The sequence below is a fragment of the Oncorhynchus mykiss genome, chromosome 12 (assembly GCF_013265735.2).
Source record: "Oncorhynchus mykiss isolate Arlee chromosome 12, USDA_OmykA_1.1, whole genome shotgun sequence".
In the NCBI taxonomy this organism is placed as follows: domain Eukaryota; kingdom Metazoa; phylum Chordata; class Actinopteri; order Salmoniformes; family Salmonidae; genus Oncorhynchus; species Oncorhynchus mykiss.
The window spans coordinates 18,081,160-18,107,715 of record NC_048576.1 but is presented as its reverse complement, the minus strand read 5'-3'; the positions used below and the strand labels follow the sequence as shown (position 1 = coordinate 18,107,715).

At 41.2% G+C, this 26,556-nt stretch overlaps 2 protein-coding genes and 2 pseudogenes across 5 annotated transcripts in view; 1 reads left to right on the top strand and 3 right to left on the bottom strand.

Moving 5' to 3' along the window:
- tnksa (tankyrase, TRF1-interacting ankyrin-related ADP-ribose polymerase a) overlaps nucleotides 1-5,733 on the bottom strand; it is a 154,332-nt gene extending 148,599 nt beyond the window's left edge. For 3 of the 4 annotated variants that reach the window (XM_021622898.2, XM_021622899.2, XM_036937109.1), the window contains exons 1-2: nucleotides 5,250-5,733; nucleotides 730-954 (exon numbers count right to left, since the gene is read on the bottom strand). In XM_021622898.2, coding sequence (XP_021478573.2) covers nucleotides 730-954; nucleotides 5,250-5,700 — 676 coding nt within the window. In that variant the 5' untranslated portion in view covers nucleotides 5,701-5,733. The remainder of the gene's footprint in view (nucleotides 1-729; nucleotides 955-5,249) is intronic. The other variant, XM_021622901.2, reaches the window with a different exon arrangement.
- Nucleotides 5,734-6,834: 1,101 nt separating this feature from the next.
- On the top strand, nucleotides 6,835-7,683 carry LOC110537117 (annotated as a pseudogene).
- Nucleotides 7,684-8,013: 330 nt separating this feature from the next.
- LOC110537116 (heat shock protein beta-11) lies at nucleotides 8,014-10,181 on the bottom strand. The gene is made up of 2 exons (XM_021622902.2): nucleotides 8,759-10,181; nucleotides 8,014-8,724 (listed from the first exon to the last, which is right to left on the bottom strand). Exon 1 carries the CDS (start codon nucleotides 9,991-9,993, stop codon nucleotides 9,364-9,366), a length of 630 nt encoding a protein of 209 aa, XP_021478577.1. The 5' UTR covers nucleotides 9,994-10,181; the 3' UTR covers nucleotides 8,014-8,724; nucleotides 8,759-9,363.
- Nucleotides 10,182-11,437: 1,256 nt separating this feature from the next.
- Nucleotides 11,438-11,795, bottom strand: LOC110539123 (annotated as a pseudogene).
- Nucleotides 11,796-26,556: the final 14,761 nt, after the last annotated feature.

Sequence of the window (26,556 nt, the reverse complement as noted above, 5' to 3'; positions counted from 1 at the left end):
TACAAATAGATACTTGGAGTCAAATATCTATATAGTATAGAACAAAAATGATATGCAACTATCGGTTCCACCCCCCCCATTACCAGAGAGAATAATGTATGCTTCCCTGTGCCACACTGCTCATTTCACAGTAGAAAGACACCAATTAGAAACCAGCTGCAAACACAAGAGCCAACAAATATAGTAGAACACAATTAAAAGAAATGGATGCTAAAATGCAAGGACTATTTCATTACAGCGATGGGAGATAAAGTATCTTGTCATTAAATAGGCCTAAGTAAGTTACAGAGGCGCTTTAGTTTCTGCCCAGAGAAACTGTTCTGGCCTGATGTTCAAATGGTATGTGGTTTATCTCCCTGCAGACAGGGAGACTGTCAGGACCAGACCGTTATGGCCTGGTCAGAAAATACTATTATGTCATTTGGGGTTGTGACTCATTGATGAAATCACTAGGTGGTGACATTTTGGTCTCAGTGTAAAACAACCTGGTTGAAAGTCCTGATGCAATACTCAGCAGCAGAGCAGACCATAGCATTCTCATTATCTCATATCTACTTCTAAAGCATTAGGCTAGTAATTGAGCCCTCCATGACAGAGTAACCTTATATTTGCATTCAAAGACATGCTAGGCCTATATTTTATTATATAAAACTGAAAAAAGTTAGTAAAGTTAGCACAAGATGCAAAGCAAGCATATAAGTTGCTTGTTGGCTTATAAACGGTTCTTACCGATGCACACGTCTAATTTGCCCTTGATGGCAGCCTCGTGGAGTGGTGTGTAGTTCCAGCTGTCCCGGGCGTTTGGGTCGGCACCCTGACAGAGGAGCAGGCTGACCACCTCAGCGTGGCCAAAAGAGCAGGCATTATGCAGAGGGATCAAACCTCCATCATCACGGGCGTGAACATTGGCACCTGTCTCAAGGAGGTGCTCTACAACATCCTTCCTCCCAAATCCTACAAAGTAAACGGTGGAAAGATTATCAGGTGTGCTGGGCCAGTTCCATGCATAAACGCTCACTTAGGTGGCCCCCTGACCAAAACATAGGAATCATTGTATACATATACAGTACCAGTCAAAAGTTTGGAAACACCTACTCATTCAAGGGTTTTTCTTTATTTTTTATATTTCCTACATTGTAGAAAAATAGTGAAGACATGTAATACTACATGACTCCCTATGTGTTATTTCATAGTTTATGTCTTTGCAATAATTCTACAACATAGAAAGCAGTAAAAATTAAGAATTAGTAGGTGTGTCCAAACTTTTGTATTCAGACCCTTTGCTATGACTCAAAATTGAGCTCAGGTTCATCCTCTTTCCAATGATCATCTTTGAGATGTTTCCACAACTTCATTAGATTCCAGACCTGTGGTAAATTCAATTGACTGGACATGATTTGGAAAGGCACACCTGTCTATATAAGGTCCCACAGTTGACAGTGCATGCTAGAGCAAAAACCAAGCCATAAGGTCGAAGAAATCGCCCGTAGAGCTCCGAGACAGGATTGTGTCGAGGCACAGATCTGGGGAAGTGTACCAAAAAATGTCTGCAGCATTGAAGGTCCCCAAGTGCATTTCTAAATTTGGTTGTCCATCAGCAGTTTCTCTTGTTATGTCAAGCAATCACTCAATTAGCCATGTCATCTAAACATTTTTAGATTAGATTGGTGGTCTAATCATGGCTAGGGTTACAAAGGGGCGGAAACTTTCGGGAAATTTCGGGAAATTTTTCAAGGGAAGTTAAGCCCTGGAATTTGGGGAATTTTGCTTAAATTCTTCAAAAAAGTTAGCTATTAACAGTGAACCTTTTTTGTGGGGTACACAAGGCAATTATAGGTCTTGTGGTGTAATTTGGGTTAAACTATCTCCAATTCAATGGAATTGCAACCCTCTGCATGCACAGTGCATTCTTCCATCACATGTACAGCTGATAATCAAGATCTTGGGCACTAATGAGATGCTATTGAGCCCACACTACTATACTGTCTGAGCCAAGGACTACATGATTTCCGGTCAATTTTGATAACAACACTGGGTGGGGTGAATATATTTTATTTGACATAGATTATTTATTGTTAACAAGTTAATAGTAGCCTACAGCAAAGTGTGTTTCAATCATTTCCACCTTGTTAACAATTTCTGCTAGTTAGTTTTTGCTACCATGTGGGTTTTAGCTTGCTTGAACCTGCTAACTGAGGTGTGTTAATTCACCTGTTTCCATACATATTCAAATTTAAAACATGTATTTTACAAAGGAGTTGTTTAATCAAACTGCTTAACTATTTATCTGAACATGGAATTGTATTTGTTTTTTTAACTAATTTGTTTTTCTAATCATTACAGAAAAATGCCACGGGCACTATCTGATGTGTGGAGACATTTCACTGCAGCTAATGTAGAAGGAAAATGTGTACATTTGCAAATACTATGCCAAATCATATGTGAAGAATGCAACAAAGATGCAAAATCATCTGGCCAAGTGCATAAAGTTCCCTCAGCATTCACAACAAGTAACCTCTGACAAAAGTCCCTCTACTTCTATTCAAGGTGAAAATGATGAATCAGACACCTTAATGATAGCAACAGTCCTCCTGGAATCAGAAGTTTTTGTTGACTCAATAGAGGAACGTAGTCAGAAATGCTGATGAATGTCTTGCTCGAGCTGTGTATGCAACTGGTTCATCTCTGATGCTCACAGGCAATGTGTATTGGAAGATATTTCTGAATTGTCTTCTACTAATTTGCTGGATGCAGATATCAAGTAAAGGTCAAGCAAATCATAGAGAAAGCAGACTGTATTGCAATTATCTCTGATGGGTGGTCAAATATTCATGGGTAAGGAATAATTAATTACATCTCCTCCCCTCAAGCAGTATTCTACAAGAGCACAGACAAGGGACAACAGACACACCGGTCTCTACATTGCAGATGAGCTGAAGGCAGTCATCAATGACCTTGGACCACAGAAGGTATTTGCACTGGTGACAGACAATGCTAGGAGTCCTACCCTTACATCACAACCATTGGCTGTGCTGCTCATGCATTGAATCTGCTCCTCTAGGACATCATGGCACTGATGAACAATGGATACACTCTACAAGAGAGCCAAAGAAATGGTTAGGTATGTGAAGGGTCATCAAGTTATAGCAGCAATCTACCTCACCAAGCAACTTGAGAAGAATAAGAGCACCACATTATAGCTGCCCAGCAACACCCATTGGGGTGGTGTTGTCATCACGTTTGATAGTCTCCTGAAAGGGAAAGAATCTCTCCAAGAAATGGCCATATCACAGTCTGCTGATATGGACTGCCCCATCAAGAGGATCTTCCTGGATGATGTATTTTGGGAGAGAGTGGTAAGCAGCCTGAAACTCCTGAAACCTATAGCAGTAGCCACTGCACGGATTGAGGGCGACAATGCCATCCTGTCTGATGTTCAGTCTCTGCTTGCAGATGTAAGAGAAGAAATACATACTGCCCTGCCCACTTCATTGTTGCTCCAAGCAGAGGAAACTGCAGTTCTGAAATACGTCAAAAAGCGTGAAGACTTCTGCCTGAAGCCCATACACGCCGCAGAGTACATGTTGGAAGTATGCTGGCAAGAGCATCCTGTCTGGTGCAGAGATCAACAGGGCCTATGGTGTCATCACTCCCGTGACTCGCCACCTTGGTCTGGATGAGGGCAAGGTTCTTGACAGTCTGGCAAAGTACACTTCCAAGCAAGGGCTTTGGGATGGAGATGAGATATGTTAGCACAACTGCCATATTGCATCAGCCATCTGGTGGAAGGGACTTTGTGGATCTGAGGCTCCTTCCCGTTGTCTCAATGATCCTCCAAATCCCACCAACATCAGCCGCCTCAGAGCGCAACTGGTCCTTGTTTGGGAACACACACACACCAAAGCACGCAATAGGCTGATCAATAAAAGGGTTGAAAAATTGGTGGCCAGCCTTACAACGAGCCATCCTCAACAGGGTTGGAAAGAGGAGGCCCAGGGAGAAGGCATGGAAGCCTGAACGGAAGACAACCAAAGCTTTAGTTTCTTGACTATCATTTTACAGATGCATGTTGAAAATGTTTTGGGGAGATGCAATGGATCATTGGGGATCATTCAATATTCCCTTTATTGTGTTGTTAAGTGAAACCATCCCATGTGAAGAGTCAACTCATTTACTTAAAATTCAATTCATAACTAAATTGTTTTTATTTCTATTGGAAAGACATCATAAGTAGATGTAATTGCAAATTATTACATCTACTTGTGATAAGGTAAAAGGTTTATGTTTGTCTCCATATGATATGGTAAATGTATCCAATGCAAAAAAACACCTACATTTAAATGGTATTAATTAGCATATATTCCCACGGAAAGTTTCCACCTCTGAAAATTCCCCAAAATGTGCAACCCTATCATGGCGGAATACTGACTGGGAACACAGGGCACGTGCCCAGTGGCCCTGCCCTCCAGGGGGGGCACATTGATTGTGTTAGACATTCTCACACAGATATCATATTAAGATGGCAAAGGTCATTAAAATGTAAACAATTGCAAGTAATCTGCTTAACTGAAAAAATATATTTAAAAAACATGTTAGAGCGCCCCCCCAACTAAATCTCGCTTAGGGGCCCTAAAAGGCTAGAGGCAGCCTTGAAGGTGTGTTTATCATTCATTGGACGTCCTGCCACGAATGTGTCACTAATACAGTGTAACACAACCTCCTATCATTATTTAACATATTTCCTTTGTTTATTATGAATAGACAATGGTTGTGTGTGTCACATCTACTTCTGTATTTTTTGTTTGCCTGCCAAATTCCTTGTTTAATACAAGGATATCTTACCAAGCCAACTTGCTAGTTAGTGATCTACAATTGTTTTTAGATTAATTACGCTGGCTGCCTGACTACTTGGCAGGGCCTGTACTTTTTTTTATTGCAACTTGCTGACTACAACTTGCTGGCTAATAGCACCCCGTACCCCTAACCGAAGGGGGAGTCCATTTTGTTTGACAATCTAGCTAGCCTAACATTAACTAACTAACCAAAATTTATAACCAACGTTTGTTAACTATCTAACAAACCGAGTGGGCAAGATATCTATAAAAGGTTGGCCTAAGAAAACGTGTCAGTTAGGTAGGTAACTATTTACCGAAGTAGTTGGCTAGCTACTAATTAGCAAAACAAACCAGCTCGTCAGAGTGAGCATAACATGACAATACCGGTCGCCAATACGCCATCGTAAACGCTACCTGCAGCGAAGTGCAGAGGAGTGGATTTTCGACCAGCCATGTCCTTGGCATTGACGTTAACCGTATCCACCAGCCTCTTCACCCGCGATACATCCCCAGTGCGACAGGCTTCAAACAACTCTCTGAAAGCCCCGCTTGTCCCGCAGTCGCCGCCCGCGGGGCTAGTGCTGCCCGAGTCAGGACTGGGGCCAGCGCTGATGCCACCCCCGGTGGTACTAACGTTAGAGGAGCTGGTGCTACTGCTCAGGGCCGGGGCGGGGATATCGGGGGAGGCCGGAGTTAACTCCTGATCACCGGCGCTGTCTAGTTCAGCACCGGCTGGAGCCAAAATTACTCCACCACCGGGAACTGTAGGAGATCCCGGAGGAGTGAGGGAAAGATAAGTACTGCGAGATGGCGAGGATATGCTCTGTTGTTGTTGCTGCTGAGAAGGGCGACGAGGCGCCGCCATTTTTACATCAGTCCCACTGGGAACAAGAAATATATTGGCTAAACTTCCTGGAAGTGGAAACTGTAACTTCCGGTTTCGATTATCAGCATTGAAAATCGCCCCTAAAAAGATTTTTATAACAGGCTTTCAAAACAGTATGTTTTAATATTTTTCTACTGTTGTAATCCGACATTTCTGATAAAGGAGCTTGTTATTTATAACAGTTTATTGTTGCTCTTTCAACCAGATAGACTAGCCAATTAACCAATACAATTCGATTTGAATAGACTAGGCAGGGAACCGGGGTGAGTGAGGCTATATAGTTGCTATACTATATAATCAACCTTTACATTTTTTGCACCGTACGCAACCCACAGAATAGCATAAATCGTCTGTCCTTTGAAATAAGGAAAATTCATTAAACTTAACACAATTTTCCTCTAGTCTGTGAAATTCAGTTTGCACATACTGCACAATGACTAAGCATGATATGTCCCTATGCAGATCACATTTTTCACTTAATCTCAAGTAGCCTGAGTCACTGCTAGGCTGCCTGTCCTGATATTGACATGGGCATGAATATGAAGCATATCTAACAGGCAATATCCGTTTCAGAAAAAAAGCTTTTTTGCATGACTTTTATAGGAAATGTAATTTTCAATGAGCAGCTGAAATCACTGTCAGTCAGGTTGGCCTATATAGTTGTTCTGCCTTGCCATTCATAGCCTTGCAAATTACATATGAAAAATGAAAGCTATTTGAAAACTATAGTCTATAGTTACAATGGTGAAGATTGACATTCTGCAACCATTCTGGTCCTGCCCATTTGAAAGTAAGCCTATGCTTTTTTAATCTTGGAGTGTATAAGGAAAACTTATGGGAGACGTACTAATGACCTGGAGTGCTGGGAAACACATAGGGAAGAAAATATACCCAATATCATCACAGATAAAGGACCAAATATGTGCACAGCCATTTCTATTACTGAACATCCAAATGTAGAAAATTACTCCCACGGTGACACCCAGTGGAGAACTGAGGCAAAGACAGGAAAGTTCCTGAAGACACTGGAGCTACAAGTGAAAGAATGTAAAAGCTGTGAAACTCCCACTGCTTTGACAGAAACCAACACTGAACACACGGTACAATCTCAGAGCAAGGGGACTCAACATTAAAATTGACTGAAGATGCTGTGCTCCCGAGTATTCCAGTCTTCCCTCAGCCCATTGATGGACTTCTACTGGCCTGTGCGCAGTCTTTGGCCAGAGGTCCAACCTCTTCTCTGCCAGCGGTATTTACAGCAGAGAAACATGCTGGAGATCAAGAGCAGTCTGGAGCTAATGGAGAAACATCAGCAGCACATCTTTGGAGAGATGGACCATGTCCCAGCCTCTGTGGTCAACCAGTCTCTTACACGCTGGAGAACGAGAGAGAAGGTTTTGCCCTGGCACTGGAGACTAAAGACTACTCCCCAGAGGAGCTGTCTGTCAAGCAGATGGGCAGGAAGCTGAGAGTCAGTGGGAAGACAGAGAAGAAGCCGGATGATGGGGAAGGCTCTTACTCTTCCAGATGCCAGGAGTTCAGACAGGAATTTGATCTGCCTGATGGGGTGAATCCTGAGACTGTCACCTGCTCCCTGGATCATGATGGGAAGCTCCACATCGAGGCTCGAAAGAATCCATAATCTGCTGAGGAGGTGGCTGAGAGAGTGGTGCCCATCAACTGTAGCCTGGATGTGAAGATGCCACAATTCCTCAGCTCACAGACAGAGGGCAGCAACATAGAGGGCAGCACCTCAGACACATAGGAGAAACAACAGAACACTATTTCACATAAAGACTGATCATAATATTATGCTATTTTTTATTTGACTGGATGTTACATTTTCTAATCTATATTTGTAGGGTTATGAAACTGTATGCATTTACATTTCATATCTTGTAACAATCAATCTGAGATGCTATTTAATTGAATCAATCAAATCTATACATAATATTGCAGTCATTATCAACTCTTCAATTAATGTCAACATAATGAAAATTGATAGAGGGGCTAAAGGCTGGCCTAAAGACTGACACTGTCTTCTTTGTGGATTTTCTTGTTTTTCAAATGAATTATCTAAATGTCATGATATGTTTTGATAAAATGTGTAGTTTTGTTACCCAATAAAATGTTCAGTATACTTCTAAGACAGTTGTTAAATTCATTTTTGTGAAATATACCATTTCATTAAGTTAGTTAGAGAGAAGTATATTTAACATTCAGGCCCATATTTTTTTGTTTATATATAAGTATATCATTATTAACATAAATAAATCAGAAAAACAGTGTAAGTTCAGGACAACCTTACCAGACCTTTAATTGCAGTTACATGTTCAGGTCATGGGATAATTTCTTACTCGTCATCTTTTTGATATGCAGTGTTCACACTGCTCTTAACCTTTTACAGTGTTGTGAGAAATAGTTCAGATATGTCACGATCTCTTCAGTGATATCATGACGACAACAACATGATTGGTGTAATCACTGCTACCACTCCACTCCTGTGACACTCAGATATTCTCTAGCACATTGGAACACTGTGAATATGACACTAACACACACGGAACGATCCAGATCCTATTAAATCACTATTATAATTCCTAATTCTTTGCACATAACATACTGTACATACACATAACCTGTTTGTGCACATTTTGTTTAACTACATTTCTCTAACCACCCTAACAACCTTTTAACTACATTACTCTTAACACCATTTTGTTTAACTACATTACTCTAACACCATTTTGTTTAACTACATTACTCTAACTACCCTACAACCTTTTAACTACATTACTCTAACTACTCTAACAACCTTTTAACTACATTACTCTAACTACCCTAACAACCTTTTTACTACATTACTCTAACGCCATTTTGTTTAACTACATTACTCTAACACCATTTTGTTTAACTACATTACTCTAACTACCCTAACAACCTTTTAACTACATTACTCTAACACCATTTTGTTTAACTACATTACTCTAACTACCCTACAACCTTTTAACTACATTACTCTAACTACCCTAACAACCTTTTAACTACATTACTCTAACTACCCTAACAACCTTTTAACTACATTACTCTAACACCATTTTGTTTAACTACATTACTCTAACTACCCTAACAATCTTTTAACTACATTACTCTAACTACCCTAACAAACTTTTAACTACATTACTCTAACACCATTTTGTTTAACTACATTACTCTTCATGAAATCAAACTGTCTTTTGATCCACTATTTGATTTTCATGGCATCTATTGAAATGGAAAGTTTACCAGGCCAGAGCATACCCATCATACCAACTCAGGGACATGATTTAAATGGAAAAATATTAATTAACCAAATGCAACATACTGAAATACTGGTTTGTATAACGAAATTACATCAAACAAGGCAAAACATTGTAAAAAATAAAATAATAATAATACATTTATTGAATTTGCATAAACATTGGCTTTACATTCCATGCCATTGAGAATTATTGACGTTGCATTTATCAAATTTGACAAGGAGCAATTTACCCGAGATAATTCACTGATGTCTGTACTGACTAGTATTCATGGGAGTTGTATATTATTGTCCAGCCATAAAGTTAATGGTATTAGTTATATCATGATACAGTGTCATCATAATCAGTCCTTCTTGGGCTCTGCCTCTACAGCAGTGCTCTCAGCTGCAGCGCCGGGTGAGGTTATGGCAGGTAAGCAAGTGATAGGAACCACTCTCTCATTGCCTTCTGTCACAGCAACCACTTTTGGAGCCTGGATCTGTAGCTGTCCATCATTCAAAGAGCAGGTGACAGTCTCAGGATTCACGCCTTCAGGCAGATCAAACTCCTGTTTAAACTCCTGGCATCTGTAAGAGTAGGAGCCCTTTCCATCATCCTGCTTCTTCTCTGTCTTTCCACTGACTCTCAGCTTCCTGCCCACCTGCTTGACAGACAGCTCCTCTGGGGAGAAGTCTTTAGTGTCCAGTGTCAGTGCAAAACGGTTGTTTTCTTTTCCCATCTGGAAAGAGATGGGCTTGAAGTCAGTTGAAGATAATGGGCCTTCAATGTCTTCAAAAATCTTTTGGTGCAATCGTTGCATATATTCCATATTGTGCCTCATCTCCTGCATATTTCGCATAATTTCCTGCTCCATCTGGAAGAAGAGAGGCCGTGTCTCTGGCCAGAGACTGCGAACGGGCCAGTGGAAGTCCATGAAGGGGCTCATTGGGCTCATTGGATTGAGGGAAGGCTGCATCATGCTGGGGCAAAGCATCTTCAAATCAACTCTGTCTGTGTCGTTTCTGCTGGTCTCCGTTGGTCTCGTCTCTGAGTGTGTTTCTGAGAGCTTATGTCCGGAGCAGACTAGGGCTCACAGCTTTTATCCTGTCCAGTGGAAAGTTCCAGTAGCATTCCATTTGACTGCTACGTTAGTGTGTTATGACTACGCAACTTCTGTCATACTCCAAAACAAGCCCCTGGTAATACTGCAGTCTAACTGCCAAATGCCTCTGGGATATATCTTTGCTCTATTTACAGAGTGACTAGAGTGAAGCAGGTCGGAGTCGCAGGGGCACATAACGTCCTACAAAGTTAGAAAGGAATCTACAACAGCTGCTTTGTCGTCCTGCCATTTTCTGTTCCTGAATAACCTTTTCCCCTGACAACAAATCTAAAGTATTCCTGATATCACTGTGCTTATGAAGATAACAAATCTAAAATATGGTTTTGCCTTGAGTGATAGACAAAGAAAGAATTACAAGTGCACTTCAGCAATCTGTTCCCCTTAGTGATATGACTTGCAGTAAATACATTAATATAGCTTTAGTCAGTATTTAACTTCCCTCAACACTCTTGTCGGATGTGACCCTGAAATTTACACCCCCACTGACGACATTGCTTCCTTACTCTGTCTCTAAATATAGCTATGTGGTTGTTGAGAGAGAAGATCACCCAACCAAAAGATTATTCATAGTGTGTATTGGGTAGCATAATTAGTTACCACCTGTAATGCAATAATATGCTCGATTTGACTGTAGAAGAACTGTTAAGATTCTATTTGTGGGATGTTTCCAGCAACTTCTCCAAGTTAATTAACTGTTTAAAGGGGCACTTGATCTGGACACAGACTATTGCCATGGCCAATCCATTTTAAGGAACATATAGGAAGATGTCATAAGAGAAAAATGTGTTACTGTATTCTTAAAACCATGGCATCAGATTAAATCCACTGAGCTTTTGGAGGAGACGCTAGAGGACTGAATATAAATCAGGACTATGACACAACATATTTGGGTTTTCTCAGACCTTTGTCAGGGTTACAGTAGGTCCTTTTCAATGACTTGCCAAAGACTGGGACTGAAATATTGTATGTGAAATAAGCTCAAAACAACTGTTATAAGTACTGTTGGTGCTTTTTATTGGTACACAAAAATACATTTAGTTTACATTTTATTGGGTAACAAAACAACACATATGAACACAACATTTCAGAGATAATGTTATAAAAAAACATGACAAAAAATGAAAGATGAGATTTGAAGTGAAAATAGTTTCAGTCTTTAGGCTATCAACTTTTTGCCGAGATATTGATTCCTCTGAGTGTCTATGTTGCTGCCCTCTGTCTGTGAGCTGAGGAATTGTGGCATCTTCACATCCAGGCTACAGTTGATGGGCACCACTTTCTCAGCCACCTCCTCCTCAGCAGATTTTGGATTCTTTCAAGGCTCGATGTGGAGCTTCCCATCATGATCCAGAGAGCAGGTGACAGTCTCAGGATTCACCCCATCAGGCAGATCAAATTCCTGTCTGAACTCCTGGCATCTGGAAGAGTAAGAGCCTTCCCCATCATCCTGCTTCTTCTGTCTTCCCACTGACTCTCAGCTTCCTGCCCACCTGCTTGACAGACAGCTCCTCTGGGGAGAAGTCTTTAGTCTCCAGTGCCAGGGCAAAACCCTCTTTCTCCAGCGTGTAGGAGACTGGTTGGATGACCACAGAGACTGGGACATGGTCCATCTCTCCAAAGATGTGCTGCTGATGTTTCTCCATTAGCTCCAGACTGCTCTTGAACTCCAGCATGTTTCTCTGCAGTAAATACCGCTGGCAGAGAAGAGGTTGGACCTCTGGCCAAAGACTGCGCACAGGGCCAGTAGAAGTCCTTCAATGGGCTGAGGGAAGACTGGAATACTTGGGAGCATAGCATCTTCAGTCAATGTTAATGTTGAGTCCCCTTGCTCTGAGATTGTACTGTGTGTTCAGTGTTGGTTGTGTTGGTTTTTGTCTCAGCAGTGGGAGTTTCACATTGTTTATATTCTGCTACATTGTCTTCAGGAACTTTCCTGTCTTTACCCCAAGAACAAGCTGGATGCTTTCCACATTTCTCAGGTATTAGTGCTCTTACCTTCTCACAGATGATTGCTTCAGCCAAATATGATTGTTACTTGTGACAAGAATTGTAAATTAAAATGTGTTTGGAATTTGCAGTATTTATGGAGCGTATACAGGCTATTCTTCTTCAATGTCTTGAAATAGATGATGAGCAGAACCAAACCGAAGTGGAAGTACGATCATAAGCTAAGTTATAAAGAGAATTGCCATCACAGGTAACGAGTTGTTGTCACAAAATTTAGATGAACTCATTCAAAAATATTCCAGGGAGAAATCACATTTTAGAACATTTTGGGGAGATTGTACAGCATTATAAAATTGGTCATGTGTAGATGTTGGTGTTATTATAATATTGTTGAAAATGTAATTAATGTTTGTTTGACAATATATTTTCCATGCATTTTCTTTTAATTAATCAAAACAATATTTTCAGAATTGTGTGAAAACAATTCCCTCACATGCAATTATCTAAAAACACAACAAATACTAAAAAAAGCCTACATTGCATGTCCACATAATTTGTTTTCAGAAGTCAGGTTTACAAACATGTAATGAACATCTTAAGAAACAAATCATTTTAGTAGGGCTTTAGAAATGTGAATTTATTGAAACTGATTATTGAAAAATATCAGGCCAGTGAGCTATTGGAATGTTAGCTTTATGTTGATATTGTGCAAACCCAGAGTTTCATCGACTGTCCGGGTGGCTGGTCTCAGATGATCCCACAGGGGAAGAAGTCTGATGTGGAGGTCCGGGGCTGGTGGGGTTACACTTGGTCTGCGGTGGCGAGGCCAAATTCTCTAAAATGACGTTGGAGGCGCCTCATGGAAGATAACTGGACATTATGTGCATTGTGTTGCACATTTTAAAGTGACCTTTTTTTGTCCTCGGTACAAAGTGCACCTGATATGCCACACCTGTCAGATGGATGGTTTATCTTGGTAACAGAGTAATGCTCACTAACAGGGATGTAAACAAATTAGTGCACAACATTTTATAGAATATAAAAATACATTTAAAAAAATGTAACTTTTTTTAAACTAAATATTACTTTCTGTGAGTATGGAACTTTTCTGGGAACTTTTATTTTAGCTCTTGAAACATGGGACCAACACTTTACACATTGCATTTATATTTCTGTTCAGTATATTAGCTAAATTAAAACTAAAATGTGTTGATTTTTCTTTGTTGTTATACAATAATAATTCCCCTCCCACCTCCACCAAACTCAGACCCATCTGCAGAACCGAATTACAGGAGTTGCTACAGATGGAACTATGGAGAGGAGTTCAGAAGTTACCTGTTCCTCCATCAATCTGTTCTCTGCGAATGAGGACCAGGTACAGGTAGAGATACAGGAGGCCAAACAGAGGCAACACCAAGGCCTTTCTCTACAGTTGAGCTCAGGCCTAGATGAGACAGAGCTTACTGTTCAAGATGGTAAGTATGCATGAAAGAAACTAGATCAAGCTAATATGTCAAATTACTTTAGATTGTGTGCATTGTTAGATATTACTGCACTGTTGGAGCTAGAAACACAAGCATTTTGCTACACCCACAATTACATCTGCTAAACACGTGTATGTGACAAATACAATTTTATTTGATGATTTGACTAGCTTTCCATAAGAGAAGAATCAAGACATATTGAACATAAGTAAATCATGATGCTCTCTTTATTTCTGAGTAAAATGACCAAATTACCAAATTATTTTTTTCCTAAAGACAAACAAACAATGTATTGTCCTCTCTCTGGTCTATGAGAAGTCCATGTATGTGTACAAGAGTTTCCCATATGTCAATATTACTTCTCTCTGTGTGGTCGCTGAACCTGCTGTGCTGACAGGTCTGGAAGATTTACTTCCCTGTTGTGTGCAACCTGTGTGTGTGTCCTCGACTCTATAGCTATGGAGTTCTGCTGGACAGTATGGACCCAGACGGTGTTTTCTATACAGTACAGAGGGACTAGCCTCCATAGCTCTCTGCCTCCCTCCTGGTGCACATAATCAGATAGTGGTACTAAAACATGAGTAGCCTTGTGTCACAGTCCACTGCCAGAGTATACTGAAGGCCTTCCTCAGATAAAGGCTGACATTGTTAATTATGGTTCCTTTACTGACAGTTTAATTTGTACTGGGACTTTTGTAAATGTGACTCAGAGCAGATGACTCAGGACAATGAATGAGACAGAAAACTGTGACTTTATCTTGTATTTGAATGAACTGTCTGTTGTGGGTTCTCTCCAGTACAGGTGATGGGGTCTGTTTTCAAATTCAGTCACCAGGGAAACAGATTATTGTCGGGTGGGCACCCAGTCTTTCCTCATAACCGTTGGCTGCCTGAGCCCATTCAGAACACACAGTGAGAAGGAAAGATAACGGTTCAGACAGCTGAGAAGGAAGATAACGGTTCAGACAGCTGAGAAGGGAAGATAACGGTTCAGACAGCTGAGAAGGGAAGATAACGGTTCAGACAGCTGAGAAGAGAAGATAGACTGCTGTCTGGCTGCTGGGTTGTGTTTGACCAGAGAACAGAGGACTCCTCTGCCCTGCAGTACTTCCAGGTTACTGTACCAATCAACCAGGCCCTCAGAGAGACATACTGGTGGTGTACTAGGTTGTGACTAAACTCATTCCTCCTTTACAATGTAGTTTTACGGCTGTCTATCACAACAGAATATGCTGCAGGATTATTTGAGGACAGCCACATATCAGAAGGCCATTCTGCTAAACGAGACTTAACTTGTCCTTGAAGTCAGAGTAACCAGAACCTGATTGTCTGTTACTGCATGTAGATGAAAGGTCTGGCTCCTTCTTGTATCCAGGTAGTACTTGATGTTTCTTCGTCATCCAGGCAGGAGCAAAGAGGGTGTATGCTGTGGAGGTCAGCCCTGTTGCCAAATTTGCAGAGGTAGTAAAGGGGTCTGTTTTTCTGCATCTGATTATGTTCCTATCAACCTTTCCAGGAAATGTGAAAGGAAATGATAAATTAGCCTCCTTTTGCACTTTAGCATGCACCATTTTCAATCTATAACACCAGAACTCTTATAAATTCCTCAAAGATGTGTAGTGTATGATAAATAGGTGTTAACTTCAATAACGTCATTGGTCTGTTGTGAAAATTGAACGCTCTGTGCTGCTTTGAAATCTGATTGATGTTTTTGCTGTTTCAGCAGCTCTAACCACTCAAGCCTAGAAAGAGAAAGGAAAATCTTAGAGCTCTGACCAGTGAATAAAAGTCATTTGTATTGCTTGGCCCAATAAGTCCCGGGTAAAGATGATGAATCACTTATCACAGTCCTAATCACCTGTGTCATCAATGCATCTTGCTCAAACCTCATGGTGTCTACATGGAGAGAAGAACAAACCCTTGATAGAAATCGCACAGCCCTGGAAACACTATCTCAGAGAGTCACACCTCCAGAACAGAACAGCCCCTATAAAACGGACCTCCTGCTTCGCACACAGAGCATGAAATTCTGAGGGTATAATGACTTGAGGCTACTCTTGGCCCAGAAACCAGCTTGGGGGTGAAGGGAACATATTTTCATGGATGGCCTCTAGCTTAGCAGTCAGGCATAGTTCACACTAATATATTTATGCTGCTTTACGGGTGTTTCTAGACCGCAACCAGATGTGTCCCATCCACAGGACGTTGGTGGCACCTTAATTTGGGAGAACGGGCTCTTGGTAATGACTGGTATCAAATACATCAAACATGGTTTCCAGATGTTTGATTTCATTCCATTTGCGCCGTTCCGGCCATTATTATGAGCCATCCTCCCCTCAGCAGCCTCCTGTGGTCCCTTGTTTATTTTCTTCCACATTGCAGCTTATCGGCCAATTGCAGAACCCTATACTCAGTTGACAAACGCAATACAAAAAAGAATTGCGGACCTCCATAATGTATTCCTGTTGGGGTGATTGCATGGTCTATCTGAGCAGGCTGAATCGCTATCATACTGTCTGCCTAAGCTGCGGTCTATATAAATAGTGTGAGCCTGGGACCACCCCTGTGGACGCTTGGCCAGCGTCAGTATGCATGTGCATGAGACACAGCCTCACAGGAACACTCCACACGTCAAAGTCTGGAAAAACAGGAAGGATGCTCTGCCACTCTCTGGGATGACGAACAACACCGAGAGAACCAACCAATGAATTATAGCAGGAGCGTTTTATTATAGCAAAATTGTCAGATAAACACTCCAAACAGCGTCACCCGACCGCTCAGAGGCGTCCGCATGGTCCTAAAGCACACCGTTGCCTAGTTTGCATCACATTCCAATTATAAAACTGGGGGGTGGCAAAAATGCAATTTTAGAATGAGGGGGGACATGTCCCCTGTGAAAGTTACACCCCTGATTTATACACAAGATGACTGAAAGCGGGCTCTGTTTTGGCATTCCCTCAACATTGTAAAAAATATTTCTGAAAATAGAAACACATTTAATGTCTATTTGTTTTTGCCACATGTATTATATTACAGATCTCTTAATGCATCTCTTAATGTTAATTTTGTCCTTGAAACATTCAAATACTGTAGAATTCCACTCATTCCTATGGGGGACTGTGTCTTTTGAGGAGTGCCAATATGGACGACCGGTGGCTTCAAAGCCTCTCATTGGTCAATACATAGCATCAGCAATACATGGATATATATTAAAACATTGGAACCAACCAGTGTGGACAATGCCTTATTGAAACACTATTAAGAGAGGCTCCCTCACACTCCCAGTCAGAGGATATTGCCTGGCCAGCTTTACCTGGTTTAAGTATAATACACTCTATGCTTCAGTCTCTCACAAATCTAAAGACCCAGCAGTCTGTCCCACTCACTCAGTGTGTGTGGAGCAGCTGCCCAGCAGCTCTCGCATCAATAAAGCAACTCACTGTTTACATAGCAGGCAAGTGTACTGTACCAGAGCACTTTGAGGGTGAGTTTGCATGCTTGAGGGTTTACCAAAACATAATGTGTCAACAGCGGATTATCCTCTCTACTTTTAGCCAGCAGATGAATGTCTTAATCAAAGTGCAATGGATTTTTAGTAACATAGAAATCCATCTGACGCAAACAGAAACATTCATTTAATTTGACCTTATGTTTTCTGATTCCCCTTCAGATGCTGGTCAAGAGCAATCGTCTCTCTGTTGTGCCCTGAGCAGATGGATGTGATCATCTCAGAGCCTATTGTCACATGCTGCTGAACGAGAGGATGCTGGAGAGCTACCTTCACTCCAGAATGTGGCTCAAACCCATGGGTCAGTTCAGTCAGAGAGGAAGAGGTAAAGCGAGAGGTTTTACTCCACCCAAAACCTGTCCACGAAAACATGCCCACGAGATGAGGAATTTTTGTATGGAGGTCAATGAGTGTCGAATTTGGTCCCAAAAAAATGAATTGCTCATTTGCTACGTGGGACTTATTTGATCGAATATAAGTTTCATAATGGTTAGGTTTTTACAAATGCATTGATATAAGTGGACTCACGTGGCATTGCAACAACTTAAAAAAATATTACCCATTTTAGCATGGACATCGCCAGTGAGGGATTCCACCATACAGATACAAAGATGAGTCATCTATCTCTATGGCCAGTTGTTCACATGCGTATTTGCCCTCTCATTGGCTAGAATGGTCCCACCTGATCTCACTTGCCACCCATCTTTGAGAACATGTATTTCCATTGTTAGAGTGGTCCCTCGACTATCTTGTCAATAGAATAGACAATATTTGGTTCAGTTCCAACATGGAAAGAGATGCCATTTCCCATCAACCTGTGAATAGTTTTGTGAAAGTCTATCAAGTGGGCATTATTAGAACATCTCTGCTTATGTTTTGCTGATGAAATGTCTCACTTCTTCTCTTTACCTGTTTAGGTATGTTACCAACCTATAGTGACATGCATCTGGCTCCCTTCACTGACGAGCAGCTCTACATCAAGCACCATGGACGCTCCAGCTTTTGGCGAGAGAAAAACAACACAACATATGAACATGTCATGTTTTTTGCCATGGCAAAAAACAAAAAAAATGAACAGGAAATGAGCTCCAAAACAAAAAAATTAAATAAAAAGTAGAACAGGAATTTAGCTTTGAAAATGCAAATTTCTCAGCATGAGATTAGCTGTAACATTGCTAACATTTTCTCTCTGTCCCATGGCAAAATGTGTAGAACTGTAGGGAGTTAGACGTTTCCCCCAATACTGCGATATGCCAATGTAATCAGCCACCCACAGCTCCAGGTCCTACTGGAACTGGGCTGTGAACCCAGCCTAGCGGGTTTCCTGTCAATGTAAAATCACAGGGAGTCTTTTCAAATCAAATCAAACTTTGTCACATGCGCCAAATACAACATGTGTCGACCATACAGCTTACTTTTCTCTCTGCAAGATGACAGTGTGGCTGTACACCACTCCTAGTGAACCTCTGACTCACTGGTACCAGGTCCACTGTCTCTTCCAGACCCCTCTGTTTGGCTAGGTGAGACAGACTCTGTCCGGAACTGTCCAGTTCAAAGCCAACAAGAGGTAAGCCGAAGAAGGACAGTGCCTGTACTATAGAAATGAAATGGGGGAAATTATACTGAGATTATAGTGTTTGCTTTTAATTTCTACCAGGCAGAGGTAAGACATTCACATCACAGCAGTCGTTGATCAGTCAGGCCTCAAATTTGGCAACAGTTTATACTGTTTATACTACAGGGTAGACAGTGTGGACAGACCCTACAGAGTGGACAGAGCCTACAGAGTGGACAGACCCTACAGAGTGGACGGTGTGGACAGACCCTACAGGGTAGACAGTGTGGACAGACCCTACAGAGTGGATGGTGTGGACAGACCCTACAGAGTGGACGGTGTGGACAGACCCTACAGAGTGGACAGTGTGGACAGACCCTACAGGGTAGACAGTGTGGACAGACCCTACAGGGTAGACAGTGTGGACAGACCCTACAGGGTAGACAGTGTGGACAGACCCTACAGGGTAGACAGTGTGGACAGACCCTACAGAGTGGACAGACCCTACAGAGTAGACAGTGTGGACAGACCCTACAGAGTGGACAGACCCTACAGAGTAGACAGTGTGGACAGACCCTACAGAGTGGACAGACCCTACAGAGTAGAGCCAGTGCCAGGGACTACAGGCTTGGTAAAGTACACCTGAAGTGCCCTGTAGGATCCGTAGTGTAGTCAAAGAAATATCCCCTTTTTAAGAAAGCACATAGTTCCATCCAACAGGAGTATGACTTTGTTTCTTTGGTTAAAAATGCATTTTCCTTTCAAAGACATGCCTGAAGTGATCACCACCACTTCAATCAAGTTCCAGGGGCCTTCATGTCCTTCACCATAAAACCACAGTTTAAAAAATGTCCATGAAAGAACTTTGAATGTACATTATAATATGTTTATTTTATATAATCATATCTATGAATAGCCAAAGCTATACATGTCATGCATTATAGAGTGTACAGGGACATCAAGTGGAAAGAAGGGGATCTGCAGTACCAATGTAATAAAGAGATAAATGTGTTTGTTAACCTGTAATACAAAACCAACAAACTTGTGTTAGCCCCATAACAATAAGCTCTCATTACTTCTCTAATCAACTGAGATCTGGTTCCGGTTCATTCCCTGATTCATTAGCTCTTACCTCGATTTGAAGGGACTGGATGGGGGAAACAAAATGGTGAGTGACTTAGGCTATTCAGGGGATAGAGGGAGCCATGACTACAGCAAATCAAATGTTTTTGGTCATATACATATGGTTAGCAGATGTTAATGCGAGTGTAGCAAAATGCTTGTGCTTCTAGTTCCAACAGTGCAGTAATATCTAACAAGTAATCTAACAATTCCACAACAGCTACCTAATACACACAAATCTAAAGGGGTGAATGAGAATATGCACATATAAGTATATGGATGAGCGATGGCTGAGCGGCATAGGTAAGGTGCAGTAGATGGTATAAAATACAGTACATACAGTGGGGCAAAAAAAGTATTTAGTCAGCCACCAATTGTGCAAGTTCTCCCACTTAAAAGGTGAGAGAGGCCTGTAACTTTCCCCATACCAGCAACAGTGTGTGAAAACCTTGTGAAGACTTACAGAAAACGTTTGAACTCTGTCATTGCCAACAAAGGGTATATAACAAAGTATTGAGATAAACTTTTGTTATTGACCAAATACTTATTTTCCACCATAATTTGCAAATAAATTCATTAAAAATCCTACAATGTGATTTTTCTGGATTTTTCTTTCTCATTTTGTCTGTCATAGTTGAAGTGTACCTATGATGAATATTACAGGCCTCTCTTCTTTTTAAGTGGGAGAACTTGCACAATTGCTGGCTGACTAAATACTTTTTTGCTCCACTGTACATGTGATGAGTAATGTAAGATATGTAAACATTATTAAAGTGGCATTCTTTAAAGTGACTAGTGATCCATTTATTAAAGTGTCCAGTGATTGGGTCTCAACGTAGGCAGCAGCCTCTCTGCTGAGTTAGTGATTGCTGTTTAGCAGTCTGATGGCCTTGAGATAGAAGCTGTTTCTCAATATCTCGGTCCTAGTTTTGTTTGTACCTGTACTGACCTCGCCTTCTGAATGATAGCGGTGTGAGCAGGCAGTGGCTCGGGTGGCTGTTGTCCTTGATGATCTTTTTGGCCTTCCTGTGACATCGGGTGCTGTAGGTGTCCTGGGGGGCAGGTAGTTTGTCCCCGGTGATGCGTTGTGCAGACCTCACTAGCCTCTGGAGAGGCTCGTGGTTGAAGGGCGGTGCAGTTGCCGTACCAGGTGGTGATACAACTCGACAGGATGCTCTTGATTGTTCCACCTTCTCCACTGCTATCCCTTCGACGTGGATAGTTGGGTGCTCCCTCTGCTGTTTCCTGAAGTAATTTGCCTATCCAGGGGATAGTTAGAGCCATGACTACATTTACAGTACGTATATCACAGTTATTTCTCTAAACACAAATATATCATAAATGTTCTATGCCACAGGTCTGGAAAAGCCATAGGGCCGTATACATATTGTTGTAGTATTGTCCCAATCAAAAACATCCCGTGCATTTTACGGCAGTCAGGACATTTTCTGATTGGAAGGCTCATGCCTTAAATCTTTATGTTCTGTTAGGGATGCGTCAATTCGAATCTGGTAGCAGAACAATTTATGACACTGAGTCATCGATTGTACAATGCTATGTACTTTTATTAGCTTAAGCAAATAAATGGTAAATGCAATTTTCGTATATATGGGTTCGCTGTAACACCACACAGGGTAGAACAGAGAACTGACTTGTTCCTGACAAAGTTATTATACTCTGACAGAAGTAGTTCCCACTTCTGAGCTGGCCTGTCACAGAGTCGAGACTGGGCGTGGTTTAAACCTTTATTTCCTTTGTTTTGTCTTTATTTAGTATGGTCAGGCCGTGAGTTGGGGTGGGCAGTCTGTGTTTTTCTATGTTGGGGTTTTGAGTTCAGCCTAGAATGGTTCTCAATCAGAGGCAGGTGTGGTTAGTTGTCTCTGATGGAGAATCATACTTAGGTAGCCTGGGTTTCACTTTTGAGTTGTGGGTGTTTGTTGCCACACGGTACTGTTTCGTTCATGTTCACAGTTATTGTTTTGTATTTTCATAGTGTTCCATTTATATCTTAAAATAAAACGTTATGGGCACTTACCACGCTGGGCATTGTTCCTCTGATCCTTCTCGCTTCTCCTCAAGAGATGAGGAGGAATGCCGTTACAGTAGGAAAATGTTCAAGTAATATTGTTGACATGTTTCCTTTGTCAGTGGAAAAATGTATCGTTATTGCACATCATACCTTATCTGTTCAGTTCTCTCTGGCCTGCCAGGGTTGGTAGCAAGTCAGCTGAATGCTGAATGCTAGCTACTGCTTCTGTATTTAACTGGAAAACACAGCACATGCAGTATACAAGCTGGAACTATGATTAGTACATAACGTAAGCTGCAACTACCTACTGATCATGCGGTTTGTCTCCCTTTTAATAGTCAGTTCTTGAGAATGGAACCTAAAAATAAACCCGTTTCCCCTAAAGATGGCAAGAAGTTCATACAGAACGGAAAAGGTAATTCATTGTTTTTGTGTGTGGTAACGTTAGTGGTAGAAGTAGTGATACTATTAATGTTCAATATTGGTTTAATGATGCCCTGGATTAAACAACTTGTAAGCCTAACTGACTAGCTTCAAATTCTGTTCAGAAGGTACAAGTAAACCTGGGACCAAATCAACAGGAAAAAGGCCATTCGAACCACACAGTGGAGAAAAAGGCAAGACGTTTGAGAACACTAACCTTATAGGAAATGACCCTCCACAGAAATTCCTGAACAAAAAACCCCACAGATGGAAAGTTCAGACCCAAAGTTAACCAAAAAGAGGAAGTTCACACCTGGGAAGGGCAATGAAGAGGAAGGTATGAACTGTGTAGTCTCCAATGATCAACGTTTTTAATAGGCTAACTGTACTTCTTGTAATGGCATGCTGAAGATTAAGAGGATTTCTTGAAATAGGTCTATTTCTTAGATTCTGAGTTGCATGAATCTCACATCTATGTATGAATGATCAGTAATCACACTAATGGTGGAATGCTTGTCTGTTTGCTCAGGTTCCGAGACCAAGAAGCACAAATGGGACGACTTCAAGCAGCAGAAGAAGGAACTGAAACAGAACCGGCAGCAAACTGACTTATTAAATAGTGAGCAGCGCCAAGCAGGTGTGGGAGATGGTCAGGAGGTAGGCTAAACCAACTACTCTATACTGAACAAAAATATAAAAGGCAACATGTAAAGTGTTGTGCCCTTGTTTCATGAGCAGGGGTAGCATATCAAGAAGCTGATTGAACAGCATGATCATTACATAGGTGCATGTTGTGCTGGGGACTAAAAGGGCACTAAAATGTGTAGTTCTGTCACAACACGATGCCACAAGTGTCTCAAGTTGATGGAGCGCACATTTGGCATGCTGACTGCAACCAGAGCTGTTGCCAGCGAATTTAATGTTCATTTCTCAACTATAAGCCACCTCCATAGTTTTAGAGAATTTGGCAGAAAGTCCAACCAGCTTCACCACGTGTAACAATGCAAGCCCAGGACCTCCACATCCAGCTTCTTCACTTGCGGGATCGTCTGAGACCAGCCACCCGGACAGCTGATGAGACAGGAGTATTTGTCTAATAAAGCCCGTGTGTGGAAAAACTAATTCTGTTTGGCTGGGCCTGGCTCTCAGGTGTGTTGGCCCATGCCCAACCATAGATTAGGGCCCAATTCATTTATTTAAATTGACTTATTTCCTTGTATGAACTGTAACTGAGTAAAACTGTTGCATGTAGGGTTTATGTTTTTGTTCAGTATAGTTAGTGCCACCAGTGCCACTTTATTTTAATTTGGGGGGGGGGGGGGGGGGGGGTTAATGATGTAGGTTGCATATTTCCACCTGTACTTATTTATGTATCTCCATTTCAATACAGGAAAGATTGCGACTAAGAGAAGAGGATCAAACTCATGAGTCAGGAACTTGTTAAAAGATAATGAGTACAGTTTCTCTCTACCTTGCACATTCTTCCACTGCACATCTACCATTCCAGTGTTTTCCTTCGCCACCATGGCCTTTTTTGTTGCCTTTTACCTCCCTTATCTCACCTCATTTGCTCACATTGTATATAGACTTATTTTTCTACTGTATTATTGACTGTATGTTTGTTTTACTCCGAGGGTAACTCTGTGTTGTTGTATGTGTCGAACTGCTTTGCTTTATCTTGGCCAGGTCGCAATTGTAAATGAGAACTTGTTCTCAACTTGCCTACCTGGATAAATAAAGGTGAAATATATATATATATATATATATATTTTTTTTAAAGAGTCTAACATTTACATTGCTGAAAGGCAGCATTCAAATCTATAACTTAGATTGACAATGTACAAATTGAGAGCATGGCACAATGGAGGATTTAAGATGGCATCTGCACTCTTTTAAGGTACTTACTACTGAATGTTTGTTCGAGGTGCATAGGAGTCAATCAGAACAGTGGAAGAGATGGAGACTTGCAAACTGTAAAAATAGAGTATATTCAAACTTAGGCTTGAATGCAAAAAATCAATGTTTATTAAAACATCATGGTGCGGCCAAAAAAAATCTGTAGATAAATGAAAAACAAACATTTCGGCCTAAGGCCATCATCAGTTTGAATGTTAGCACGCACAGCTGGCTGCTATTTCAAGGATAATTGCATGTCACATGATCAAGCAAAAAAATGCATCAGAAAATATATGAATCAGTGCCTAGTAGAATAGAATGCATGATCTAGATTATCTACAAAGAGAAATATAAATGATTTATTTTACATTTACCATGTGAACTTTACCTCAGAATAAATAACACAGGATCCAGTGCTAGAGGCATCTCAGTGCTAGAGGAGTTACTACAGACCCTAGTTTGATTCCAGGCTGTATCACAACCGGCCGTGATTGGGAGTCCCATAGGGTGGCACACAATTGGCCCAGCGTCGTCCGGGTTAGGGTTTGGCCGGGGTAGGCCACCATTGTAAATAAGAATTTGTTGTTAACTGACTTGCCTAGTTAAAGGTAAACACTTTTTTTTTATTAAAGTAGGGAGATAGAGATACCACTAGATGGGGGGGGGTGGGTATTGAACAATAAGAGGCAATATACCACTTATAGAAAACGCTTCCAAAAGAATTCTTCACTCATGCCTAACGGGTGGAGAGTTTGTAAATAGAACATCCACCTCATCGCATTCTGTCTAGAGAAGACTAAGTTCAAGATGACCACCCCATAGTCAACATTTTATCTGCTGTATATCACATCTCTATTTTGCATTCAAGCCTCCGTTTTGGATTTATTCATTTTTTTCTTGACAGTGTACAGTTCTCCATCTCTTACAATAGAGAATTTGCCATCCACTGAAATGATTGGACAGACAATGACTGTCGATACTTGAATACTATAAAACAGTTGAGCACAATACTTATTCAAATTAGTTTTCAGTACATGACATCCAAATGCTCAACTCAAGTTTGCAGATAAAGTGTACTTTTTTTTCTTATTCAGATAGCATTTGCTCACGACTCCAGAGTCCTCCAGTGTTTAATCCAGTTTGGAAACGACAAGCAAAGACAAGTTTTTTGATGAACTCCAAGGCCAATGGTTTGTTCTGTTGTTCTTGTGAGTCATTTTAAATGTTATTTAACTAGGCAAGTCAGCAATGAGTCAGTTGTTTTTCTCATGCCAATCACAATGCTCTGTATCTCAATAATGTTATCCTGTTCTGTAGATTATATAGTCGAGCTGAGTAAATCAAGTATGCCAGAAATATTGTAAAGACGTTTTTAATGTATGGGTAAGTGAGCCTTTTGCCCCCTCAAATGTTGCATATACATGAAGTCGTAGCACTAGCAATACATGTAGTGTTTTAATATCATCCGATCTCATGCTGCTATTAGCATTAGATCCTGGCAGGAAAGCTGGCCAAAATAGTCAAAACAAAATAAGGGTAATCTTGTTGATTAAATCATTGTAAATCTGTACATGATTCAACAGTAGACCTTCGTGATGGCATTTCAAATTAATAATGCCATGCAGCTTGATCTAGTCTGTGGTTGAATTCCCTGATAATTTGCTTAGACATTGACATGGGGAATCAAGTCAATAATTCAAACTCCACTCATTGTAACCTTCACTGTAATCCTGACCTTGGCTGAAGATACCAGCTGTTTTGACTATAATCTGATTCATGGTTCAGATATTAAAAAGGATGGGGACATGCTATCCCAGTATGAAGACATATCTTGTAGGATGAATATAAAGGTCCTCATTTGATTGAGTCTCTACTCACTACTAGTTTATCTGGCATGCAGTGAGGTTTACAGATGAAATAAGTAATCCCGGTTTCTGAATGGAAAATCTGACGTCTGGTATGTGCATCGTCTCCCACAGGAGCAAAGAGCAGGTTGCAGGTGTGATGGTGGGCTTCAAGGGAAAAGTGAGACAGATGCTGTGTCACTGATGCGTTGTCGGTGGTGGAGTACGCTTACAACGAAAAGGCTATCCTCAGACTCATAGAGGAGCTCTACGGAACCACGTTCCAAGTCTTCAAGGTCAGGACACCTCCAACACCTCTCCCACTGCACTGTAGCAAAGTGGAGTTCTAGGCAGTAGTGGGGTTCTCCAACACCTCTTCTCTAGTTCAGTGAAAGTCTTGAACAGACTGCATAATCACGTTACCAAGAAATCCTCTTTCCGATTGCTTGTCTCTGAATATCTGCTGGTGTGGATGACATGCAGAATGTGACTGACAGTTTGTTTGTTCCCAGTAGGCAATGTGCCCCACACTAGAGGTGCTGGAGGCTAACCCAGACAGGGTTAATGGCATTTGAGGAAATTAAACTGATCCTTACCCCCATGGCCACAAAGTGAGTATTATTGAG

Coding starts and splice junctions, on each gene's coding strand:
- LOC110537116 (XM_021622902.2), bottom strand. CDS start 9,993: ATGCTTTGCCCCAGCATGATGCAGCCTTCCCTCAATCCAATGAGCCCA.